This window comes from Stegostoma tigrinum, chromosome 33 (genome assembly GCF_030684315.1).
Source record: "Stegostoma tigrinum isolate sSteTig4 chromosome 33, sSteTig4.hap1, whole genome shotgun sequence".
Lineage (NCBI taxonomy): Eukaryota > Metazoa > Chordata > Chondrichthyes > Orectolobiformes > Stegostomatidae > Stegostoma > Stegostoma tigrinum.
In genome coordinates this window covers 33,246,316-33,272,835 of record NC_081386.1, presented here as the reverse complement: position 1 = coordinate 33,272,835, position 26,520 = coordinate 33,246,316, and the positions used below count along the sequence as shown (strand labels likewise).

At 40.9% G+C, this 26,520-nt stretch overlaps 1 protein-coding gene across 1 annotated transcript; it reads left to right on the top strand.

Moving 5' to 3' along the window:
* Window positions 1–292: 292 nt before the first annotated feature.
* Window positions 293–22,317, top strand: ciao2a (cytosolic iron-sulfur assembly component 2A). The gene is made up of 5 exons (XM_048563032.2): window positions 293–499; window positions 4,898–5,062; window positions 10,068–10,117; window positions 16,907–16,952; window positions 17,822–22,317. The coding sequence occupies exons 1-5, from the start codon at window positions 376–378 to the stop codon at window positions 17,920–17,922; spliced, it is 486 nt and encodes a 161-aa protein (XP_048418989.1). The 5' UTR covers window positions 293–375; the 3' UTR covers window positions 17,923–22,317.
* The last annotated feature ends 4,203 nt before the right edge of the window (window positions 22,318–26,520 follow it).

Below are 26,520 nucleotides of genomic sequence, written 5' to 3'. Positions count from 1 at the left end.
CTATGAGTTCCCCCTCGTTCTTCTAAATTCCAATGAATAACAGCCCAGTCGATGCAGTCTTTTCACATTTGCCAGTCCTGTCATCCCAGGAATCAGTCTGGTGAACCTCTGCTGGACTCCCTCAATAGCAAAAATGACATTTTCATTTATTAACTTTTATCTATGTTCATTAGCTATTTGATCCTACAGCAGACATACCTTAGCAACTGAACTGCGTAAGTAACATTATTTATGTACAATTAATTCAAAGGCATTTAAGTAGAATCTAAACTCTAACTCTTCATCTCCTTCTCTGTGCTCGATGTGTTAGGGCTGGCAGACCCGGAAGTTTAGTTTGTGTCAGTTTTGGAGCAGTTGCAGCGTAATGGCTGAAGGATGGAAATAGTTTCTGGGCTTGTGTCTTACGCCCTTGCAAAGTTTTTCTTTCTCTCGCGGCTATCGAATAAAGAAGATGCGGAGAAAGTCAAAAAAATGGAAGAGAAAGTGTTAGAAGTCTATGGTAAGGCTATATAAAGCGAATTGAGGTAGGTGCTGTTCAGTAAGGAGGTCAAACTAGTGGAAAAAAGGAAGCTTCAGATTTAGTAAATTTCTATAACTTCTACATAGCACTAAAGTAGTCAAGAGTTAATTTTGATGCCTATCACCCTATTACAATGTCCCAAAAGAATGCATTAAACTAGGTAGTTAGTGCGTATATACTTTCCATTCAAAACTGTGTGTGTTCTCCCGCACCAGTAATATCTGTGTAGAAACTGTTCCCCAAGATTGTGCGATTTTAAAACTGATATTAGACAGGGCACTGCCAAGGACAATATTAACTCACTATCCCCCTTGGTCTTTGATACAACTGAGTAACTTGCTAGACCATTCAGAGAGTTGGTTATTAATTACATGGTATCTTCTCTGAAAGTTAAAAATTAACAAGCCTTGTTGGTCTTGGATTTAGACCCTTTCAGAATCTGTCCAAAACTGTATGGTTACAAAAATGTTAATGTTTATAAAGTCGAAGGGATGGTATGGGATAGGTTGTCAGCCTGCCAGACCTCCTTCATTCTGCTGGCTCTGTATTGTCCTGTTGGCTGGCCAAACAAAGATAATGCTCAAGCTTATAAGAATGAGTGTTTGGATCTCCACTTATTGCTGCTGTGTACTTGCCATGTTTGAACATCAGAGGAGACATAGTTCTGTCAACTTCACCAATGTTGAAAAAAAGACAAAAAGAGTTTCCAAGTTCCAGATCTCCCAATCTATTAAATGTTACTTAAAGTTAATGAAAGCAAGAAGGGCTTGCGGGTACTCACTCCTGGAAATGGTCTCTGGCTAACTTTGAGTTATTTCACACCTGATATATATAGACGCAATGCCAATTTATGCTGTAGTTTTTCCGTAAGATTTATTGATCTATTAGTGATGTTTAAGCTTCTGTAGATGATTAATGAACAGTGAGTATAGAGGGAATGAGATGATCTTAAACTCTCGTTGCTGCCATTATAGACATCATCCACATGAGAGATTACTACAGAAAATACATTGTGTATGTTTGGCTGTATGTTCCCACAGGATGCAATTTAATAAAATTTATTGGATTTCTGAGGCTTTGTGTGTGTGTGGCCAGGGGGTGGGGGCATGGGGTGTTGTGGGTGGTGGATGGCAGAGAATGGTTGGGGGTGAAAATAAACTGTTATAGAAACTTCTGAAAATCTGGACAAATCACATTAGCCCCATTTTGTAAAACTTCACAGTCAGTGGAACACGCATTGGTGGAGGGGAGAATTGGGGGTATGGGTCAAAGTGCATACATACATGAGTTGCTTCAGCTCTAAAGTAAATGGTTTAATTTCTATGCCAACCTATTATTGAAATGAGGATTGTACTGGACAGTCATTGATTTGTAATTCCATTATGTGCAGACTGTTTACAAGTTGGATATTGAAGATGGTTGGCATGTGTGTCAGTTAAATTGAAATTGCATTGCCTTAGTGGTACAGTGGGGCAACAGTCAGATGTTGTTTTTCAAGGATTTGATTCATTCTGCCCAAGTGTTATTGTTCATACAACAAAATGACTTACTAGACAACTCCTGCCTCACAGTGGGCAGTTCTTCTTGAACCCATTTTGGAAGTGATCAGTCAGACCATATTAGTGGAGGGGAAGCATTTCCTTCACCAAAAAGCATTAGTGAACCTTAGCTATTTTTAGAACATAGGACATAGAAAAGTACAGCACAGTACAGGCACTTCGGCCCACGATGTTGTGCTGTGGAATAATCCTAATCCAAAAATAAAATAACCTAACCTACATTCCCCTCAATTCACTGCTGTCCATGTGCATGTCCAGCAGTCGCTTAAATGTCACTAATGACTCCGCTTCCACGACTACCACTGGTAAACTATTCCATGTGCTCACAACTCTCTGGGTGAAGAACCTCCCTCTGACGTCTCCCCTATACCTTCCTCCTAACACCTTAAAACTATGACCCCTCGTGGCAGTCACTCCTGCCCTGGGGAAAAGTCTCTGGCTATCGACTCTATCCATGCCTCTCATTACCTTGTACACCTCGATCAGGTCACCTCTCTTCCTCCTTCTCTCCAGAGAGAAAAGTCCGAGCTCAGTCAACCTCTCCTCGTAAGACAAGCCCTCCAGTCCAGGCAGCATCCTGGTAAACCTCCTTTGCACCCCTCTCCAAAGCTTCCACATCTTTCCTACAATAGGGCAACCAGAACTGGACACAATATTCCAAGTGTGGTCTCACCAGGGTTTTGTAGAGCTGCAGCATAACCTCGCGGCTCTTAAACTCGATCCCCCTGTTAATGAAAGCCAAAACACCATATGCTTTCTTGACAGCCTTATCCACCTGGGTGGCAACTTTGAGAGAGCTATGCACTTGAACACCACGATCCCGCTGTTCCTCCACACTGCTGAGAATCCTGCCTTTAATCCTATATTCAGCATTTAAGTTCGACCTTCCAAAATGCATCATTTCGCATTTATCCAGGTTGAACTCCATCTGCCATTTCTCAGCCCAGCTCTGCATTCTGTCAATGTCTCGCTGAAGCCTGCAATAGCCCTCGATACTATCAACGGCACCTCCAACCTTTGTGTCATCAGCAAACATACTAACCCACCCCTCAACCTCCTCATCCAAGTCATTTATAAAAACTACAAAGAGCAGAGGCCCAAGAACTGAGCCCTGCGGGACACACTCAGCACTGACCTCTTGATTTATAAATCACTGCAGCTAATGAATCGAATTTTGTAATTTCCTGTGGTGGGATTTGAGCACTCAATCTTTGGATTGTAAACCACAACCATAAGTTAATCATTGTGGTTTTCTTAGGGCAAGAATGTGGAGCAACTTTTTTTGTTCATCTCTCTGACCTGTCAGAATGGGAATAATGCTTCATTTATAGAGAATTAAAGAAAATAAAGCAAAATATTTTACAAGTTATTTTTAAAATTATTTGGGGAAGAGACGGTAGCTCTAGACTTCCAAAACTATTTAATAACTTTTGAAAACCAAGGTATACATAGTGGCATCATTAGCAGTGAATTGCAGTTACCATATTGCTGAGTGTTTCCTGTCCGGATTAAACTATATTTGTAAGCAAGAGTCACTGTACCAGCCTTCTTCCAACTACCAAGAACTGTTATATTAAGTTCGCACCAGACTACTTCCCCAAACATCCATCCTCCAATCCACCTAAAGCTTTACCATCTATATCACCAGATAAAATCCAGGATACTGTATCACTAACTGTTCTACTGGCAGCGCGGTAAAATTCTTAAGATCTACGTTATTTAATTCCGGCAATCTCCTCACTGGACCAACCCACAACGAGCTCTTATTTTTACCTCACGTCCTTTAGATCTCTGTCTCACACCTCTGTGCCTCCCATCCCTCAACACTTGTAGCAAAGCCTTCGGCTAATTTTGCTGCATTACCTTAAATTCCTTCTCCAGATTCCTCAATCACCACCTCCACTCCCCAAAGATTCCTCACTATTTCTCTATGCGTTTTCAAAATTTCCCCAAAGTTTGTCTTTTGGTCTGTTCTTTTGACTATCCAACTGAACTCATGCTACAAAGTGATTCAGTCATATCTCCATTGTGAATCACCTGTGTCATAAATGCCGTATCAATGCAAATGTTTTCTTCTAATGTGATGTTACAGACAAGATGAGCCAAGTGTCCTCCTAAGGTGCTGTAATAATTCTGTGGTTTTATTATCATGTTTGAACACTACAAAGTCTAGTGGTTCAAATACAGATGCCATTGCTGGTTCTCCCAGAACCTGAACCCCCTAGCTCATTTGCTTTGCTTTTCTGTCCCATCCCTATAGCTCTTTCCTCTAAGCGATGTTACTTAAATTCAGTTTAGAAGGAATACAATATAGGCAGGAGCAGTCCAAATTAAAGTTAACTGAAAGGAGTGCCAGGAAGCAAGAGTTGTATTTTTACCTCAATTAGATCATTCAAAAGTTACTGCATTGAGACATTTAGTGGAGTGGTTATCTAATTGTAGACTGTGAATTTTAAAGGGACAGACTGTGAGAAAGTGATGCATTGGTCGGACAGGTGTTCTTCACTGGCTGCTGAATTGAAATAGATTGTAAATTAAACTTTCCACTTTGCCAGCAAACATGTTTGGGAAACATCAAACTCTTCTTTGTAGATAAGAATCTAAACCGTAACCAGTTAAAACCAAAGTACCAATGAACTTATTATGAGACTGCAAGTTAGGGGTGAAGTAGGAATTCCTTTATGATGGAGAGCATCATTTTTGGAGGTTTGTTAAAGTCTGAATCAGGATTCTGTTGAGATTTAGATGAGTTTTGTAACAAAAATAAAGATCATGATACACAAAAGTATTAACATTTTTTGTGTCTTTGCCCTGTCAGATATCATTCGTACAATTCGTGACCCAGAGAAGCCCAACTCTCTGGAAGAGTTGGAGGTGGTAGCTGAAGAATGTATCGAGGTGAAAACATTGGATGACGATGAGTACCTCATCATTATTCATTTCAAACCAACAGTACCTCACTGCTCTCTAGCCACACTGATTGGTGAGTGAAGAAAGAAAGAAGGATCTTGCATTAGTGGTAATAAAATGTGAGGCTGGATGCACACAGCAGGCCCAGCAGCATCTCAGGAGCACAAAAGCTGACGTTTCTGGCCTAGAACCACCTCTCTGATGAAGGGTCTAGGCCCGAAACGTCAGCTTTTGTGCTCCTGAGATGCTGCTTGGCCTGCTGTGTTCATCCAGCCTCACATTTTATTATCTTGGATTCTCCAGCATCTGCAGTTCCCATTATCACTCTTGCATTAGTGGAATGACTTTCCTGGCCTAGAACATCCAAGACAATTTTAAAGCAATAAAATACTTCTGAAGTATAGACACCATCGCAATGTATGAAATGCACTTCCCAATTTGTAGACAGCAAACTCCCAGAAGCAGCAATATATCAATGACCAGATAATCTGTTTTATTGATGTTGATTGAGAGATAAATATTGAGTTTAGGACATAGGGAGAACTATCCTGCACTTTGGAGTAATGCCCTGGCATCTTTTATGTCACCTGAGACAGCACACAAGACTTTTGTTTAACACCTCATCCAAGTTACAGTTCTTCCAACAATGCAGCACTGCCTCGGCACTCTGCTGAGAGCGAATGCCTGGATTTTGTGCTCAGATCTCATTCACGGGTGTGGACATTTCTGGCTGGGTCAATGTTTATTACTCATCCCTAGTTTGCCTCTGAAAAGGTAGTGGTGATCTGCCTTCTTGAAGGCTGCAGTCCCATGTGCTGTAGATTGACCCACTGTGCTGTTAGGGAGCGAGCTTCAGGATTTTGACCTAATGATATATTTCCAAATTAGGATGTTGAGTGGCTTAAAGAGTTGCTTGTGGTGGTGTTCCCATGTATTTGCTGCTGTTGTCTTTTTAGACAGCAATGGCTATGTTTTTGAAAGGTGCTATGTAAAGAGCTTTGATAAATTTCTGCAGTGCATTTTGTAGATAATACTCACTGCTGCTACTGAGTGTCGTTGGTGGAGGGAGTGAATGCTTGTGGATGTGGTGCTTGTCAAGGGGGCTGCTTGTCCTGGATGGTGTCAAGCTTCTTGAGTTTTGATAGAACTGCATTCATCCAGGCAAGTGGGACGTATTGCATCATGCATCCGATGTGCACATTGTAGGTGTTGGACAAGCTTTGGGGAGACAGGAGGTGAATTACTCACTGCTTTGACTGGCTTTTCTGACGACTGTTTATATGGCAAGTCCAGTCCGGTTTCGAGCCAACGGTAACCAACAGGATATTGTTAGTGATGGTAATAAGGGTGGCACGGTGGCTCAGTGGTTAGCACTGCAGCCTCACAGTGCCAGGGACCCGGGTTTGATTCCCGTCTCGGGTGACTGTCTGTGTGGAGTTTGCACATTCTCCCCGTGTCTCTGTGGGTTTCCTCCGGGTGCTCTGGTTTCCTCCCACAGTCCAAAGATGTGCAGGCTAGTGGATCGGCCATGCTAAATTGCCTGTAGTGTTCAGGGGTGTGTGGGTTATAGGGGGATGGGTCTGGGTGGGATGCTTCAAGGGGTGGTGTGGACTTGTTGGGCCGAAGGGCCTGTTTCCACACTGTAGGGAATCTAATCTAGTCTAATACTATTGAATGTCAAGGTGCAGTGGTCAGATACTTGACTGTTAGAGATGGTCACTGACGGGCACTTGGGTGGCAGAAATATTACTTGCTATTTTGTCACCCCAAGCCTGGACATTGTCCAGGTCTTGCTTCATTTAAACATGGACTATTTCAGTATCTGAGGAGTCGCAAATAGCTGTGATCAATGTGCAATCATCGGTGAACGAGCCACTGTATAAAAAAGAACTTATCTGGAACCATGCGCTGTATCCATTAGAGGCTGCAGTTTTGTAGATAGATCTATCTGCTGGGCATCCTGTTCCTTGAACAATACAGATTAAGGGTCTGATGAGAGGGCTAACGTAGAAAAAAGTTAAAGTTCCCTGTATTCTGCCACTGCACTCTTATCAAGAGTTCAGCATGTTTCTCATGTGTCTTCTATTTGAATGTTGACTGTTGGCAAGGTTACATGTGTCATTTCTCTTTCTTGATGCTTAATGTTACCATTCCACCACTGGGCCAAATGCAACAAACTCTGCATAACCCTCTGACACACTGTAACCAGTTCACCATAAGGGAGGTAAAATTAAAGAGCGAATAACCTATGCGCAAATTGTAGCAAGGATTTCATAGAAAATTGCTGTATTTAGAAGAATTGAGATCCACTAATGATGGCTACATGATTCCTCCTGAACAGGTGGGCAACCTGATGAGTGAGAGACTATTGTACAATTATCAGAGACAGTTGTGAATGTCTGCTGGCAGTAACAGCATTCGGAGCCTTCCCTCAGGTCATGGACTGCTGTTTAGTCATCCTTATCTGTCCCTCCCCACCACCACCACTCCCAACTCCTTTGCAAACCTTCTGCTGTTGGCAGTGTTACACAGTGACCCACACTGAAGGTCCTACAAAACCTTTCCTTGACAGTGAATGTTTTGCTGAGCCGGATGAGAAGAACAGGACAGACACTATTTAAATGCTTCGCAGTATTAATACTATGTCATTGTTGCTGAGTTTTGAGCGGGAGATGGGAGGTTTCCACAGCTGTTGTATTATTTTTACAAGTTTGTGACTTTCTTCAAAAAGAATTAACCTCCCGATGGCTTGGTGCTCAGAGCTGTCACTCTTCTTCGATAAGTAAAATGGAAATCTAGATCCTGGGCATTGTTGCTTCCTGTTTCTTCCATGCAGTGGGTTATGACCCATGCTAAATGTTTAAAAGTAATTGTATTTGAGGGTTAACAGGTTGAAGGTCAAAGGGCACTCAGTTTTCTTGTTGAGAGTCGAAAGCATTTTCGCACAGTTGATCATTAGAGCTTTATTCTTCTCTGAATAATCTATTGACAAAACTAATTACTTGTTGCACAAGGCATGGGAAAACATTAGATGTAGGAGATTGCTATCCTCGTCCATTCTTACTTAGCAAAACCTGTTTCTTAAAAAATGCAATGAGGTTGAAGGAAGCCTGTTTGACTCAGTGGGTTAAAAAGCTGCACTTTGACCTTTAGGGCTTGACTGATTAGATCCATTCAGATTGAGAGGATGAATGTCTCCATACTGCCAGGACGTAAGGGTCCGAGCTGAAATTGGTTTGTCTTGTCTTTACTTTTAGGCTCAAGCCAGCAGCTTAAATGTTCCTGCAGATACAGCCTGACCAAAATGTGAGAAATAGGAAATTATAGCATTCTATTCGCAGGTGCTGCTCTATGGATTTGTGTTAGAGTATGTTAATGGGGCACAGTGGGAGGAACTGTACACTCACCTGCAAGCACGGGATGGTGAATTGGGGTTAAGTCCTAACTCCCTTGCATGCAAAAACTCAAAACAGTCTCCCACTCTGAACTTGTATTCACAGGTGCAAGCTAGAAGCCGAGGCTAATGCTCTGGGAATACAGACTTCAGCCCCTCGGGGAGATGGTGATATTTAGATGCAATGAATAAAGTTTGGAATATTAAGTTAGCCTCAGGAATAATGATCAGGAAACTAGTGGCGTAAGCACCATGGGGTTCACTAAAGTCCTTTTGGGACTAAAATCTGCCATCCTTACCTGAGCTAGCCTACATCAGACATCAGACCCACAGCAGTGTGGTTGATTCTTAGTGACTACTGTCCAAAATCAATCCAGGGGTCATTAGGGATGAGCAACAAATGCTGGACATACCAGCAATGCTCATATCCAATGAAGGAATTGAACAAAAGGCTGACCAGGCAATGTGCTAGTTTTTGATATGACAATATTTTAGATTTTATTGTCACATGTACTTAAGTATAGAAATACAGAGAAGTGTGTAATGTTGCCACACATGGTGCCATCTAAGGCACCAAAATATCTTGGTATAAAAAAAGCTTAGGTACAAAGTAGTAAGAGAAACAAGAGTTTAAAAAATTAAGCATTATTTCAAAAATAGTCAAAAAATAAAGACATGGTTTACTTTAAAGTCTCTCATAGCTTAAACTAGGAAAATAAAAGAATAAGCCAGAAGTTCAGCAGAGTTTGAAAAGTCCTCTGCTTATCCCTCACTCCGGGACACCGCAGCTGCCTGCTGTTGGAGCAGCTGCCACTGATACCATCGGTGCTGCTGAAACTGCCACCATTCTGATCTCCCGGTGCCTCAGGAACGTGCCCAGGCACAATCCACTCGCACGCTGAGCCGAGACACCACCACGAGATGCTGAGAGACCGGGCCCAGGACCCGCCATGAGCCACCCGGAGACCAAAGGGGAGGAAAAAGAGAAAGAAACAGAAGGAGTGGAGGAGCTCCAGTTGGAGCTTTCTACTCTCTCTTCATTAACTTTGTGTATTGGGTGTTAAATACTGATTAGGAAAAAGGGAGAGCTCCCCTGCTCATCTTCAAGCACTGCCATGGGACCTTGCTTAACCACCTGAAAGGGCAGCTGGAGCCTCTATTTAATGTCATATCTGAAAGATGGTCCCTCAGATTGTGCAGGACTCCTTCAGTACTGACTGGGTGTGTCACACTGAGCCATACACTTCAACCTCTTGATGAGGGAACTCTTATGCAAGGATTTGTAAGTTGAAAAATGACTGAAGTCATAGAATCATTTAGCATTTCCCTTCCGGCTTATACAGCCTCTCCATGGAGTAACTGAGACTTCTGTCAGGAAAATGATGGTTTGATCCTTGATCTGTTTTGAATTGGGCAGGATAGCTGATATCAGATAAGCTGAGTGGAAAAATAATCAAACCGGGTTTCCACAGTTGGTCACTGTTTCTGACGTTGAGGTGAAAATAGAGCAAGGGTTTGTGCAATGCCCCCAAACTGAGTGCCAATAAAGGACAGAAATTGAGAGATGCTCCTGAAACTATCTCAGCAAGAAATGATTGAGTTCAAAGTAGGAGAGAATTGGCAAGGAAAGGAAAGTAGCCGTGAAAGGTATTAGTGCTAATTTTTACTTTTGTTTTGTTTGTAGGTCTTTGTCTACGAGTCAAGTTGCAAAGGTGTTTACCATTCAAACACAAGGTAAGATTTTTTTTAAAAAATTACTTCAACATCTAGCTTCTATTGAGATGGATTTTGACATTTTATTTTGATGATGGAATGTTGCGTGATGTATTCTCAATAGTGTCCCTAGTAACAAATACTGGCCATGTTTTAAACAGTACATGTGGGATGCTATGTCTGGTTACTGAGGAGTTCTCCATCCCATTGAGGACAAAATGAAAGCACTTGCCTCCTGCTAGTTTTCCTCCTACACAACATCTGCCTTGGATCTATATTGCTGTTCCTTCACTGCCCTTGGGTCAAAAATCTGGAATTGTCTTTCTGTCAGCACTGTGGATACAAAATTACCTGTGGCTGTTAAAGAAGGTGACTAGCCACAGCTTTTCAAGAGTAGTTGGAAATCAGCAACACCTGTTGGCCTTGCTAGCATCACTCATACCACAATCTTTTTCGTATTGCTGAAAAAATATATTTTCTGAAAGTTTTTTGCCTTGTAGCCATCAAGACATTTCATAAGAATATCAACCTTTGTAATGTGAGAAGAGAGTGCTAATTGATTGACATGCAGACTCCAATTATTAGAGGCATTGCCATGGATAATGCATATGTTAATGATGACTGACAGTTAACTGCTAATCTTTGCTTAAGGCAGATTGATTCTGATTGGCAAACACATAGTTCCAAGAATTAACCAGAGAATGGTTGTCACTTATTTATTTAAATTGAAACAGACACAGTATGCGTATTTGTTTTTTTTTGTCTGCAAAGAACAGGGCCCTCTGGATTAATGTATGTAGTTTATGGCACATGGAAGTGTGCTACAATGCAAGCTTGACCAGAGATTTTAAAACAGTTGTCCACATTTGTGTTACAAATACTCATATTTACTTTGCAATTGTTGTCCAATCTCAGAAACACACCTAATGTTGGACACTGCGTAGTAGGTTTTGCAAGTGCTGACTGGTTGGGTGGGTGCAGTTGCTGCCTTGCTTATTGCAAACAGATGAGGGGATATGCTGTTAATTTAAATCTGTTGGTTTTGAGGATTTAAGGCCAACATACACAGCATCACATCAGAGCTGAAATTGATATACTGCATTGTTCATTTGTGATACAAAGGGCATCTTTTTTTGTTTGATGGCAGCAACCTGCCTGTTAATGTTGAACACCATTCGTGTTGTTACTACATAGTAGCATTGAGAAACAGCTAGCTTACCTGGTGGTCAGGCCTTTGAGACTGCTTATTCTTTTTGATTTGATTCAATTTATTCTTGTCACATGTGCCAAGATACAGTGGAAGGTATTGTATTGCATGCTAACCAGACAAATCATGCCTTACTTAAGTGTATCAGGGTAATAGAACAGAATGCAAACTATAATGTTACAGCTAGAGAGAAGGTGCAGAGAGAGATTAACTTGAATATATCAGCCTCCACCACTTCCTCTAGCACTTCATTCCATACACACTCCACTCTCTGCATGAAACAGGTGTCTGTTAGATCTCTTTTAAATCTTTGCTCTCTCACCATAAACTTGTGCCCTCTTATTTTCGACTTCCCTATCTTGGGGAAAGGACCTTGACCATTCACCCTATCCATGACCTCATGATTTTATAAACCTCCATAAAGTCACCCCTCAACCTCTAAGACTCCAAGGAAAATGGCCTCACTGCATTCAATTTCTCCCAAAAGCTCAAACTCTCTAGCCCTGGCAACATCCTTGTAAATCTTTTCTGAACCTTTTCATGTTTCACAACATCCTTCATATGTCAAGGAGACCAGAATTAAATGCAGTATTGTAAAAGTGACCGAACCAATGTCCTGTGCAGCTGCAACATGGCCTTCCAACTCCTATACTCACTGGACTGACCAATAAAGGTGAGTGTGCCAAACACCACCTTCGGTGTTCACCTACCCTGTTCGCCTGTGACTCCACTTTCAAAGAACTATGAACCTGCACTCCAAGGTCTCTTTGTTTAGCAACACTTACCAGGACCTTGCCATTAACTGTATAAGTTCTGCTCTGATTTGCCTTTCCAAAATGTCATACCTCACGTTTATCTAAACTCCATCTGCGTCTCCTCAGCCCATCTGATCAAGGTTCCATTGTGTGCTGAGGTAACCTCCTTCGCTGCCAACTATGCCACCAATTTTCGGGTGTCATCTGCAAATTTATAAACTATACCTTCTATGTTTATCTATAAATGAGAAAAAAGCAATGGACCCAGCACAAGTTCTTGTGGCACACTGCTAGTCACAGACCTCCAGTCTGAAAAGCAATCCTTCACCACCACCCTCTGTCTCCTACCTTGAGCCAGTTCCATATCCAAACAGTTAGTTCTCCCTGAATTCCCTGTGATCTAGCCTTGCTAAGCAGTCTACCATGCAGAACCTGGGCAAATGCCTTGCTGAAGTCCATGTAGACAACACCTACTGCTCTGCCCTCATCAATCCTATTAGTCACTTCTTCAAAAACTCAAATAAGCTAGTGAGACACTACTTCCTATGCATGGGTCTGTTCTTACATCTAATAACAGCGGGGAAGAAGTTGTTCTTAAATCTGTTGGTATGTGTTTTCAAAGTTTTGTATTGTCTGTCTGATGGAATAACCAGGGTGGGAGGGGTCCTTGATTATGTTAGTTCCTTTCCCAAGGCAGCAGGACGTGTAGATGGAGTCAGTGGAAGGAGGACTGGTTTTCATGATGGACTGGGCTCTTCACAACACTTTGTAATTTCTTGCAGCCTTGAACAGAGAATTACCACATTGTGATGCATCTGGATAGAATCATAGAATCTCTATGGTGTGGAAGCAGGCCATTCAGCCCATCAAGTACACACCAACCCCCCCCCCCACACAGAGCATCCCACCTAGAGCCATCCTCCACCCTAAAACCCTGCATTTCCCATGAATGAAGGCTAATCCACCTAGCATGCACATCTTTGGACTGTGGGAGGAAACCAGAGCACCTGGAGGAAACCCACGCAAACATGGGGAGGATGTGCAAACTCCACACAGACAGTTGGCCAAAAGTGGAATTGAACCCAGGACCCTGACACTGAAAAGAAGCTGTGCTATCCATTGAGCCACCATGCCTCCATAGAATAGGATGCCTTCTATATTGTATCTGTAAAAGTGCTGAATTTCCTTAGCCTTCTGAGGAAGTAGGGACTTAGATATGCTTTCTTAATTGTATCGTTCCAGGGCATGTGTAGAAGTCTGGCCATTTTAGAGGATCAGAAGTGAGGGACATAACGCCTGCTTATTTGTCTATGTAATATACAGCAAAATTAATTTGATCAAGATATTCATTATCTTAGAAAACATTTTAATTATTTTTGTTCATTGGATGTGTGTGATGTTAGGTAGGTGAGCATTTATTACCCATTCCTAATTGTCCAGAGGGCAATTAATAGTGAGCCACATATCCCGGGACATTGTGGGAAGTTAGAGAAGAAAGTGTGGGGCTCCATGCAAAAATATTTTCATCAGAAACAGCCAATTCTGAGGTGCTCAAGGACTGGAGGATGGCTAATGTTGTGCCTTTATTTAAGGAAGGCTGTAAGGAACAGCCTGGGAACTATGGACCTGTGAGTGGTGGGTAAGTTGTTGTAGGTCATTCTGATAGACAGGATTTACATGCATTTGGAGGGGCAAGGACTGATTAAGGATAGTCAGCATGGCCTTATGTTTGGGAAATTGTGTCTCACAAACTTGTTTAAGTTTTTTGAGGATGTTACCAAATGGATCGATGAGGGCAGAGTGGTAGATGTTGTCTACATGAAGTTTAGTAAAGCTTTTGACAAGGTTCCACATGACAGACTAATTAGTAAAGTTGGATCAAATGGGATTCAGGGTGAGCTTGCCAATTGGACACATAATTGATTTGACGGCAGGAGACAAAGGGTGGTGGTGTAGGGTTGTTTTTTGGGCTGGAGACCTGTGACCAGTGGTGCTCCACAGCGATTGGTACTGGTCCACCTTTGTTTGTCATTTATTCAAACAATTTGGATGATGATTTAAGAACTATGGTTAGTAAGTTAGCGGATGACACTAAAATTGGTATTGTGGACAGTGAAGAAAGGATCTTGGTCAATTGGGTGAATGGGGCTAAGGAATGCAAGGTCTGGCATTTTGGTAAAACACACAAGGCAGGGCTTAAACAATTAATGGTCGGGCCCTGGATTGCATTGGTGAACAGAGAGACCTGGCGATTGAGGTACATAGTTCATTGAAAGTTGCATCACATTTAGGGTGGGAAAGGACCATTTAGGATACTTGCCTCCATTGCTCAAATCATTAAGTATGAGAGTTGGGATATCATGCTGAGATGTACAGGACGTTGGTAAGGCCACTTTTGGAGTACTGTGTACAGTTCTGGTTGACCTGCTATGGAAACGATATTAATATATTGGAGAAGGCTCAGAAAAGATTTACCGGGATTGTGCTGCGACTGGAGAATTTGAGTTACAAGGAGAGGCTGGACAGGCTGGGACTTTTTTCACTGGAGCGTAGGAGGTTGGGGTGATCTTAGATAGTTCTATGAATTCATGAGCGGCGTAAATAGTGTGAACAGCAAAGGTCTTTTACCTAGGATAGAGGAGTTCAAAACCAGGGGGTGTAGGTTTAAGGTGAGAGGGGAATGGTTTAAAAGTGACCTGAGGGAGAGCTTTTTGACACTGCGTATGGCTAATATGAGGTATGAACTTCCAGAGAAAGTGGTAGATACTGGAACAGTTATAACATTTAAAAGATATTTGGGCAGGTACACGCATAGGAAAAAGTTTAGAGGGATATGCCAAATGCAGGCAAGTGGGACTAGTTTAGTTTGGAAATTTGGTCAGCATGGATGAGTTGGACCTGAGGATCTGTTTCCATGCTGTATGACTCTGTAACACATTGCTGTGGGTCTGGACATGCAGATCAGACCAGCTAAGGACGTGAATTTCCTTCCCTAAAAGATGAGTGAACCAGATTTTTTATTTTACAATCAGTATTGATTACATGGTTGACATGAGGTTAGCTTTTTAAAATTTTTATTGAATTCAGATTTCACCATTTGCTGTGGTACAGAGCAATAGGCTGGGGATCTGGATTTCTAATCCAGTAATATTACCAGTGTACCTCTGCCTTCTTAGAGCCTATTTCATCATCAGATATTCATGATGAACAATTTGTGGGATTCTTGAACTGCTACAGTCCATCTGGTGTGGATACCTTCACAACACTACTGAGAGGGAGTTCCAGTGACCCAGTAACACTGAGGGAACAGCAACATATTTCCAAGTCAGGATCCTAAGGGGCTTGGAGGGGAATGTTCAGTGGCTATGTGTCTGCTCCTGTCATCATTCTGCATTGTAGAGGTCATCGGCTTGTAAAGTGTTGTCAAGGGATCATCGGTGAATTTCTGCAGTGTATCTTGTAGACGGTACATACTCACTGCTGCTGTTGTTCATGGGGTTTTTTTTTAAAAAATCAATTGATAGGACAACATACAAGTGCAGGTCACAAGTATAGTTACGAATTGAATTGGAGAACTTCAGTTCTGAAGAAGAATCATATCGATACTTGAACTATAATCTCTTTCTCTCTCCACAGATGCTGCCAGACCTGCCGAGTTTCTCCAGCATTTTCTGTGTTTGTTTCAATAGCTGTCATTTCGTTATGAGCTTGTGTATTTCGGAAACCAAGCACCTCATTCAAGCCTTTGCAGGAATATTACTTTAACTCCTAGAAGTGTGTTTAAGGTAGTCTGATGCTCATGAGATGAGTCATGAGCTTGATTGAAAATTTATCAAGAAATAATTGTTCCAATTATAAGACGAAATCTCTGATCAGCATTCAAGCGAAATAAAACTTTAACTTATCCTGTGCCATGCCAATTTCCTGATCAACCTGAAGAAGTGGGAAAGTTGGCTTCCACCATGAAGAAATAGAGCAGACAAACATGTCCTTCCTGAATTAAATTGTCACACAATGTGGGACAAATCCCCAAACATTTGGACAAAATGACCAAATCATACCCACTAAAGAAGTGGCTCTGCCTTCAGGAAACCTTACTCTTACCTTGGTATAGCCATCAGTCCATCACTCTCTCTTCTAAAAATAAAATAAATTGCTGGAAAAGCTCAGCAGGCCTGTGGAGAGAATTCAGAGTTAACGTTCAGGTCCAGTGACCGCTCTGATTTACAGCATCCACAATTCTTTTAGTTTTTATTTAGTACTCCTTCTCTTTTACTGTCAGTTAGCATATTGATGACCCTTCATTTAGTGAATTGCCTTTCAGAGGGAAATCCATTCACTTTATCAAAATTATCCATCATTTTAATGTCCTTTTCTAAATCTAATCTTTGCCTTCTCTACTCAATGGAAAATAAATGACATGCATTTATCTAACACCTTTCATGGCTGGGAGACATCCCAAAGCTAATGAAATCTTTCAAATTGTAATCACTGTTATAAAGTGGGGACCGTGATAACAAATTGTGTATGTTTATCTCCCTGACAGTGGCATGGCACAGTTATTGCTGTTCATTGTTGTTAAAGGAGTTGATGAATAAACTATCCAATTTGATATTTTGTAGATCTCTTTGTCCAGGAAAACCTTTAGCCGTTGAATTCCATTAATATTAATAATGTCACAGACTCTGACCAATGGCTGCAATGTGGTGGTCTTTGGTGTTGTCAAGCTGTGTAATTTGTAGTTTCTCAAACATGTTATCTTTTAATATTGTCTCTTTTGTTGCTTAAAAGGTTACCATATGAAGAAGTTGATAAATAATTTAAATGACATATTTGTGACTTTTACAGTTGGAAATTTACATCTCACAAGGGTCACATTCTACTGAGGAGGATAGTAAGTATGTTTTACTTAAATTCTGTGTAAATACCCAAATAATAATATTTTTATTGCTACATCACATGTATCCCAATCGCCCTTTTGTTAACTCTTTTATTGCCCAAAGAGACACTTCTGTCTCATATACTCAGAGATAGTTGCCTAATTAGAAAGAAGCATTTGCAAAATACAGTATTCAGATCTGAATTTCTATCTGGGAAATGCTCGTGTCGAGCACCCAACAGTTAGTGTCTGATGTGAGAAATAGAAACCTCCAGTAAAGCAGAGAGGAAGGGCAGGTCTTCGAGGCACGCCGTAGATTAACGGCAAGTTTCTTACACTTTCCAAGCTCTCTGATCTTGCAGTGCTTGACTGTTGGAGTGTACAAACAATCTGTAGGATGCTAGCGAGTTTTGAAAGATTTGTAGCTCAGGTTGAGGTTCTGGATGTGAGTTTGCTCGCTGAGCTGGAAGGTTCTTTTTCAGACGTTTCGTCACCATTCTAGGTAACATCATCAGTGAGCCTCCGACGAAGCGCTGGTGTTATGTCCCACTTTCTATTTATGTGTTTATGTCCTAAACACACAAATAGAAAGAGGGACATAACACCAGCACTTCACCGGAGGCTCACTGATGATGTTACCTAGAATGACGATACATCTGAAAACTAACCTTCCAGCTCAGCGAGCAAACTTACATCCAAAATCTGCAGGATGGTTTGGTCAGGTGATGGGGAAGGGAATGTGGATTTGTTTTTCCAGCATTGGCATCTTTATGTCCAATAGGCCAAAACATTTACCCAAGCAAATAAGTAAATTTGCTACACATCATTCTTGCACACTGTTGCATTATTTATTAATAGGTCTGCCTTTTATTCCTTTTCTTAAGTTAACAAGCAGATCAATGATAAGGAGCGAGTGGCAGCAGCGATGGAGAATCCAAATTTACGAGAGATTGTGGAACAGTGTGTTATAGAGCCAGATGACTGAACACATACCAGCCCCATGGAAATATGGAAGAACAACGCTTGCTCACACCCTGCTGTTTGCAAAGTCTGGCAAATGAGGATTGTCTCTTTACACATCTTACAAACTTTTTTTCAAAAAACTACTTTTTACCTGCATACTAATTAAGAGAATTCTGATATAATTGTTCAATTTCAGATTGAGAATATAATCCCAAACCTGAGGATTCTCTGAAATACCTGAGGCTCAAAGTTAGTGCAGTAATTGAAAGCGCAGTCATGAAAGTATTACCCTAGTGCAAATTGTCAAGGAGCATTTAATGTTTCAGTTCTATTCAGCCATTAAAACAAGAATTTTAAAGAACAAAATTTGACACAACACGAATGGGTTGCAGCTACTGATTCTGATTGTGGTGATCTCAGCATGTTGGAAAAGGAATGTTTTGTTCTGACACATCCAGCTCATTTCCAAGGCCAAAGGAAAATCATTTATCCTGGCCTTGTATATTAATAACAAGGTAATGCAGTGTTGTGCAAAAAGATTCAATTAAAATTTTATATCCATCTTTATACACTACTCAGTGCGTGTGACAGAGATTTCTAAAGTCCAAAAGGTGGAAAATAGTGAAAAGCAAAGCCAATATTTGATGATTTTGACTGAGCTATAAAAAGCTGTTTTATGGCTAAGATTTTTAATGAGTAGTCCACTTTCAATGTTAATTATCTGTTGCTTCCCAAAATAACCACAACACAGACCTGTCACTGACTCCAATTAGTTGCTGAAGTTTCATGACATGAGCTCTGTTGTGTGTAATTTAACTCATCTAAACCTGCCAGACAGCTCTCAAACCATAAGTAGCAACCTCAGAGGAGCCTGCATTTCTACACGAGTCTACAAAGTTGTTGCAGGACTGCGAGGATTTCTGTTCTCCATTGTTATGTGTGGATAATGAAAGGGAACCGGAGACAGGGTTTTCAGACTTTTTTTAGGTTCTTAATTTGGAAACTTTTTTTTTGGGAGGAAGCCAGTAGGAAAAGGAAGATGTGCGGTGAATTCTCACCGGCCATCCACAAGCCCGCTCATCCGTGCCTCCTAAAATGCCTCTTCATTCAGTCTCCCACATTCCAGATGTAGATATCCCTGGAAAACAACCTCTGGACGCTCAAAGGGAGATTCTGAGGTGCTGGGAAGATTTTAAATAATCGAAAGCGATGTTGAATTTCACAGCCTGCAAACCAGATCATTAACGTAAGCAGCAACAAAACTATAAAAATAAGCGTGAGTGAAATACAAAGATTTATGCCAAATGATGCTGCCAGTGTGTCCCAGAGCCCTCAGTTATGTTTTATTTCTGGTAAATAAATAGCCCATTCACCGGCACAATTCTATATCATGATGTTATGTGAGAGGCTTCAGCAGCCTAGCCGCATATCCCTGTATTCTGTGGTCCCTCTTCAACTAACATCGATGTTTTTATAGAACCTGGCTGCTGCAGTAGATAAATACAGCAGCTAAAATTTTAATTGCCCAGATCCCCTTTTCCAATGTTATGTCGTTTACTCACACTGAACTCCTGCAGGGGGACCAGTTCCTCAGATTCTTATAGCCCTCCACTGCACTACCCATTTTCCAGGTATAACAGCAATAAGTGTTAGCAGGCTGTGCAATGGGGAGTGGCGTCACTGCTGAGCCAGATCCTGTCCTTGGCCAGTGTTCACAGAAGTGCACTTTTGCAACAGCAGTCACTGGATGGTGACCAAGCGAGAATGGAAATGAGTCCTATTCCTCTGCCACTACCACCAATGTTGCCCGCCCTTTGCCTTCCTGGACACTCATACCAGCATCAGTCCCTAATCAATATCCTGGCTTTACAAACGAGGGCACCTGGAAACTTTCAGAATCACATATACCAGGTGAATCATAAAGTGCAGCTATGAGTCATGTTTGAACCCAATTTTTAAAAAAACTCCCCTGTTTGGGCCAATCTTGTGGCTGTTTGTATTTACATTAATATCACCTTGATGAATTCCTCTAACCATGATGGAGCTTCCTATCATTCCATTTACTGGTCTTAAAGCCATACACCGGCTTTTATTAGTCAGAAGATTATTTGGGAAATGATGAAGAGTGCATCTGTTACATGACCCTGGTTATAAACTTGGACTGTCTCCTGCCTGGTGGGTGCTGTTGACTTGGAAGTAAATGTGAGTTTACTGAGACAGTGTGTTTCAGTAATTTAAAAATGCATTGTGCAAGTTTCTAAGGGTCAAAACCTTTCTACAGTTTGTCTCCAAGGCTAAATATTTTGATCTGAGACTCTACAATGTCTCACAAAACATCTTGAACATTTCTGCACCTTTTGCAATTGACTAGACCAGGACTGCCACAACATAAACAGCTAGGAGGAACAAACATTTCTGAGCAGATCTGACCGATAAAATCGTTTGCTTAATTCATCTGACTTTTTTGTAATATTTTTAGATGTAATCAAACCCTTCAGCCTTTGCACTGAGTGAATACAGAGTTGTGTCAGCACTGTGTGCCCTGTTGTATACATTAAAATAAATGCAAAATCCTGCAGATGCTGGAAATCTGAAGTAACAAATTCTGCAAAACACTCATATTAGGTAACAACACTGGAGAGAAGCAGTGTTTTAGATAATGACCTTTCATCTGTTATATGTGATTTTACTAATTTGTGATTTAAGAAACATATATTGTAGAAACACTTACTACAAGTGTGCTGTAATTTCTAAAAGTTTGTTTAAAAAGTTGAAAGCAATAGCATTAGACTAGGAATACAGAGTCCCAGGCTAATGCTCATTCGTTCAAATCCCACCATGGCCCATGGTATAATTTGAAATCAGCAAAAAGCTGGCCTGATGTAACCACTGTCAATTGTAATAAAATCCCATCTGTTTCCCTAATGCCCTTTAGGGAAGGAAATCTGCCATCCTTACCTGCTCTGGCCTGTATGTGACTCCAGACCCACAGCAATTTGGCCATCTTGGTAATAAATGTCGGTCTAGCTAGGGATGCCCACATACCATGGACGAATATTTTTAAAAATCAACTTATATCACCAAATTCTTATCACCTGTTTTAAAGATGTCCTTTGCATGGCATTATTTCTTGCTTGAATACACCCCATTAAGTTCAGTGGGCTATTACAAGAAACTACACGTGCAATTTGTTGTATATATCACATCGCCGGTTTCTAGATCCTGAACCTCCAATACCTCAAGGTTTATACTAAATCATATGAAGTAAAGTGGCTATTATCAATTCCAGGTGCCTTGAGGTGTATTTTACTGCACAGTTGTAGAAGGTGTATCCAGTTCGACAAGGGTCAGCATACATGGTAGAATGATAATACTCCCAGTCTTTATACAGCTGAAAAATGTTTTGAGGCCGCTTGCACCCTTCCTGCAGAATTATTTACCCAACTCAATCATCCTGGGCCACGAATGAGATCACTGTCTCCTGAGGGACATTTGTAACTTATGTTTCCCAACCCCCACTGCCTGTGTCTGTCGAGCTGAAGGTTGACACAGGTGGGGAAGGGTGAGAGGAACAGGAGGCTGGTACAGTGTGTTGGGGGGTGGGGAGTTGTGTAATGTCACAGTCATCCACACATCCTGGTGAATTCTGCTGAATGTGTTTAGTATCAAAAACCAACTGAATTTTAATCAATAGCGAGTCTGCCAAACCTCATTCTGGAGATTGGATGTGATCACTCATTGCATTAGTCTTCTTGTTATTAACTCAATTGTTCATAGAATTCCCTGGAAAATGTCCTTCTCTCCAAAATGCAATGTATATTTCATTAAAGGGACAGTATCAAAAATAGTTATAAAAATATATTTTACTGCAATTTCACTCAATTCCTGAGTAAATGGATAAATGTATCATATCTGGTTTTACAGCAAGAACTTTAAAAAAACCGAAATTAGAGCCATTTACTAAAAGAATTAAGCCATATGATTCTGCGCTTTAAAGCAGAATAATTTTTATTACACAAGAGTCAAAGCAAACAATACTATCTTTGATGACTTACATTCTAAACCAAAATTAATATGTGAACAAAAATTGGGGTAAGTTGCAGTAAATAATGATCTATTAATTGTCATTCAGTAATTCAGAACGTAAATTTTGCTAAAGATTCCAAAGCATTTTTTTCTTTCATCCACGTGGATGATTCAGGAAAACAAAACTTTAGGGGGGAAACCAGTATTCCAAATCTATAACAGCAGTGCTGATTTGTTGGCAAGTGGTCTCTGATTGGTTAGAGATGTTTCATTGGAGAATGCACTAGTTAAATGATTGACAGTTACCTGCCAGGTTGTTTAAATTTTAAATCAGGCAAGTTGGCTGTAATTGATCACAGCATTGCTCAAACAAATAAACCAATGAATGGCATCACCTATTTTGATGTGTTGAAATAGGAAAAGTATGCATGCTCTATCTACAAAAAGAACAGGATTCTATCCATTTATGAAGATGGCCTCCAGAAAACATAAATGTACCACACTGTGAGGCTGACAATCTTAAACCTAAATTAATCACCAACATAATTCTTTGCACACTCAGGATTATTTAGGAAATGTTATTATGTGACAAAAAAAGTGCATAGAGGCTAACAAGGTTGGTATTGAAGGTTGTAAAGTGGTTAGGCAGAAAATGAGGTGTTATTCCTGTGACTTTGATCTTCTCTGCAGCAGACCCTCAGACAGAGGTGTGAAAATGAAAGATGGTACTGAAATGTCAACAAAGAAGTGTCATGCTTGACAACTAAGCTGAGGTGTTCCACAAAGTGGTCACACAGGCTGCGTACAGTATCCCCAATGTAGAGGGGACTTCAGTGGAGAGCAGTAAATACAGCCTGCTAGATTGAATCAATCCCTCACCTGGAAGGGGTGTTTACACCTTTGGGTGTTAGGAGAGAAGTAAGAAGTTAAATATTACTTCTAATTTGAATGCATGGAAAGGTGGGGTGTTGGTGAGGTTCTTGGTGTGATAGTAGAGTGGAGTAGGCCATCACAGATGAAACAATCCCTTGAAAATGCTGATGGGAAGGGAGGGGAAGATGTGTTTGGTAGCAGCGTTGTGCTGAAGGTGGACAAACTGGCTCAGGATTATACTTTGAATACAAAGGCTAGTAAATGAGAATGTCAGGGCAAAAGTTCTGGGAGGGAGGGGGAAAGGGGTCTGGCACAACTGAGGGTCCTGTCCACCACAGACTGTGTGTGTCTGGAAGGGGGTGGTGGCTGGCTTCCTTGATCAAGAAAATGGAGGAAATGTTAGAAGCACCGTTGTGCAAGTTAGTAGAACAGATGTTGTGGAGGCAGTGAATCAGAGACAATCAAATAGTGTCTTTATAGGAGGTAGCTTATTAGGAAGTGTCTTTATAGGAAGGTTATTAGGAAGTGTCTTTATAGGAAGGTTATTAGGAAGTGTCTTTATAGGAAGGTTATTAGGAAGTGTCTTTATAGGAAGGTTATTAGGAAGTGTCTTTATAGGAAGGTTATTAGGAAGTGTCTTTATAGGAAGGTTATTAGGAAGTGTCTTTATAGGTAGCTTATTAGGAAGTGTCTTTATAGGAAGGTTATTAGGAAGTGTCTTTATAGGAAGGTTATTAGGAAGTGTCTTTATAGGAAGGTTATTAGGAAGTGTCTTTATAGGTAGCTTATTAGGAAGTGTCTTTATAGGAAGGTTATTAGGAAGTGTCTTTATAGGAAGGTTATTAGGAAGTGTCTTTATAGGAAGGTTATTAGGAAGTGTCTTTATAGGAAGGTTATTAGGAAGTGTCTTTATAGGTAGCTTATTAGGAAGTGTCGTTATAGGAAGGTTGTTAGGAAGTGTCGTTATAGGAAGGTTGTTAGGAAGTGTCGTTATAGGAAGGTTATTAGGAAGTGTCGTTATAGGAAGGTTATTAGGAAGTGTCTTTATAGGAAGGTTATTAGGAAGTGTCACTAAGGTTGCTGGGAAACCAATGGGGTCATGACAAATATTAGTAGAAAGGCTATCCTCCAAAATAGAGACAGAGAAGTCAATGGAGAGACAGGAAGTGTCGGAGATAGGCAAGTTAAAGTGAGATGAGTGGAAAATGGAAGCAAAATTGATTAATATTTCTAGTTCATGAGAGCAGAAGTCCGTGATAAGATCATTGTTGGTGCAGTGGTAGTGTCTGTACATCTGAGCTAGGAGGCCCGAGTTCAAATCCCACCTGCTCCCATTGTGTGTAATAAATCTCTGACCAGGTCGATTTGGAAAAGTATAAGACAGGCCCAAGCCCTGCCCTCCATCTCACCTTTGATGGTCTACATTGCCCGTAATGGGCTTTGTTTTTAAATATTTAATTGACTACATGGATGATTACTGGTGGTGGTTAATAGTTAAAAACAAAATAAAAGAGAACCTTGATGATTAGATGGTGGGAAAGTTGATTGGTTGTATATAATAAAAGTTTTGGATATAAAGAAAAATTTAACAGATTTTGGTGCCGTGGGCATTTAGCTCAGATGGTTACAAACTGCTGCTAATAATGCCATGGTCATGGGTTCAGTTCCCATACTGTCCAATGTTGCTGGCTTCCAATCAAGACTTCACTTCTTTGCCTGTAATGGGCGTTTTTTATTCATGACCAATTGGCTGCTTGAGTGATATACTGGTGATGTTGATAGTTAAAAGAAAAAAAAAGTCACCCTGATTTGGTGCTGAGAAAGCTGTGATTGTGCATTTGGATAATGGAAAATTAAAGTAAACCCAGGGATGGGTACGCAACGAGAAATGGCTCTATTTTGGTGCTCAGCAATACAAGATGTTCATTCCACTCTCCCTTTCTAAGTTATTACCCGGTACTACTACTTCCTCTGATGCTCCAATTTTGAGAAAGTGTTATTTGAAAAATAAATCTGAAACACACTATTCTTGAGTAATAAGACTCTACTCTTCAGACTGCATTGGGTGGTCAAGGATTTCCAGAACAATGGGCCAATCAGCTACAATACAACTGGCTTCCATTTAAGGATGCTTTATCTTTCTAATGGTGCCTCCTGCTAATACCAGATAGCCAGATAGCAACTGAGTTAAACAGACAGCTGTAGATTCAGGTGCTAGTAATTGATTTACTGAACTGTGGCTTCATTAATAAATTATTGAAATGTGGGGTGGCCTACATTTGGCTGTAGCGGATATCAAAGCTATTGAACTTCCACAACCCATGATGAATGTTGTCTCGTACAAAGTTGCAGTATTGTCTTGTAGTTAGACGGCCATTTATCGAACACCAGAAGAGTACATTCCTTAATTACATCAACCCAAACAGTTTCCTTGATACGGATGACTCCTTACGTCCACAATTCCCAGGCAAGGGGCAATTACAAAACTAGGTTTCAGCTCCCTGGAATGTAAAAGGTGATTGATTGATTGGGCATTTCAGGATTTTGAAAGGAATTTCTAAAGCAGAAAGGAAGGAACATTTTCTGTTAGTGGTCTAGGGCAAGAGGGCAAAAATTTGAAATCGGAACATGTCCAATGAGGAGAGAAGTGAGGAAACTTTCAACGGAGGTTGGGAAAGGTGTGAAACTCCCTCTTACCAAAAGCAAAGGATTCTAGTTCACAAAAACATTCAAAATTGATAGGCAAGACTTAAAAGGATGTGGAGCTAAGGCAGCTGGATGGAGTGACAGAAAGTGGTAGATTGGCCTTGATCTGGTGAATGACAGCAAATGAGCAAATGAGAAAGTACAGCACAGGATCAGGCCCTTCGGCCCTCCAAGCCTGTGTTGACCATCATGCCCTAAAAATCTAAAAACAAAGCTGCCATTTTTCGATCTGTATCCCTCTATTCCCTCCTTATTCATGTACCATCTAGGTGCCTTTTAAATGTCTTCACTGTGCCTGCTTCCACCATCTCTTCTGGTAGTGCATTCCAGGCTGCTACCTCTGTCTGCATTAAAAACTTCCCTCACACATCTCCCTTAAACTTCCACCCCACCTCCCCCACTCCCGACCTTGAACCTGTGCCTCCTTCTAATTGAAACTTCAGCCCTGGGGAAAAAGCCTCTGACTATCCACCCTATCTATGGCTCTCATAATTCTGTAGACCTCTATCAGGTCTCCTCTCAGCCACCATTTTTAGAGTGAAAACAATCCTAGTCGTTTTAACCTTTCCTCATAGTCAATGCCCTGGAGACCAGGCAACATCCTGGTGAATCTTCTCAGTACTCTCTCCAAAGCTTCCACATCACTCTGGTAGTTGGTGAGTAAAACTGCAAATGAATACTCCAAGCGGTTCAAGAGATTGAATACACCTGTTCCTACAGCAGGTAATCGTCCTCAAAAATCAGCCAGATATAATTTGCAGTCAGGAAATTACAACAGGATCGTAGAAGCTAACAAAAGTAAGGCTACTTGTCTCTCTAGGTTTGTGTCAGCTCAGTTGTAGCAATCTGAAATGAATCCCATTGCCTTGATGTCTCCAATAAGAATTTAATATTTATTAGAACAACTGTGCTGTTAAATTATTTTATTGGCATTACAATATTATGGTCCACTATAATTTTGTTTTAATATATTTTATTTAAAATTAATGACATTTATGATATTAATATGGACATT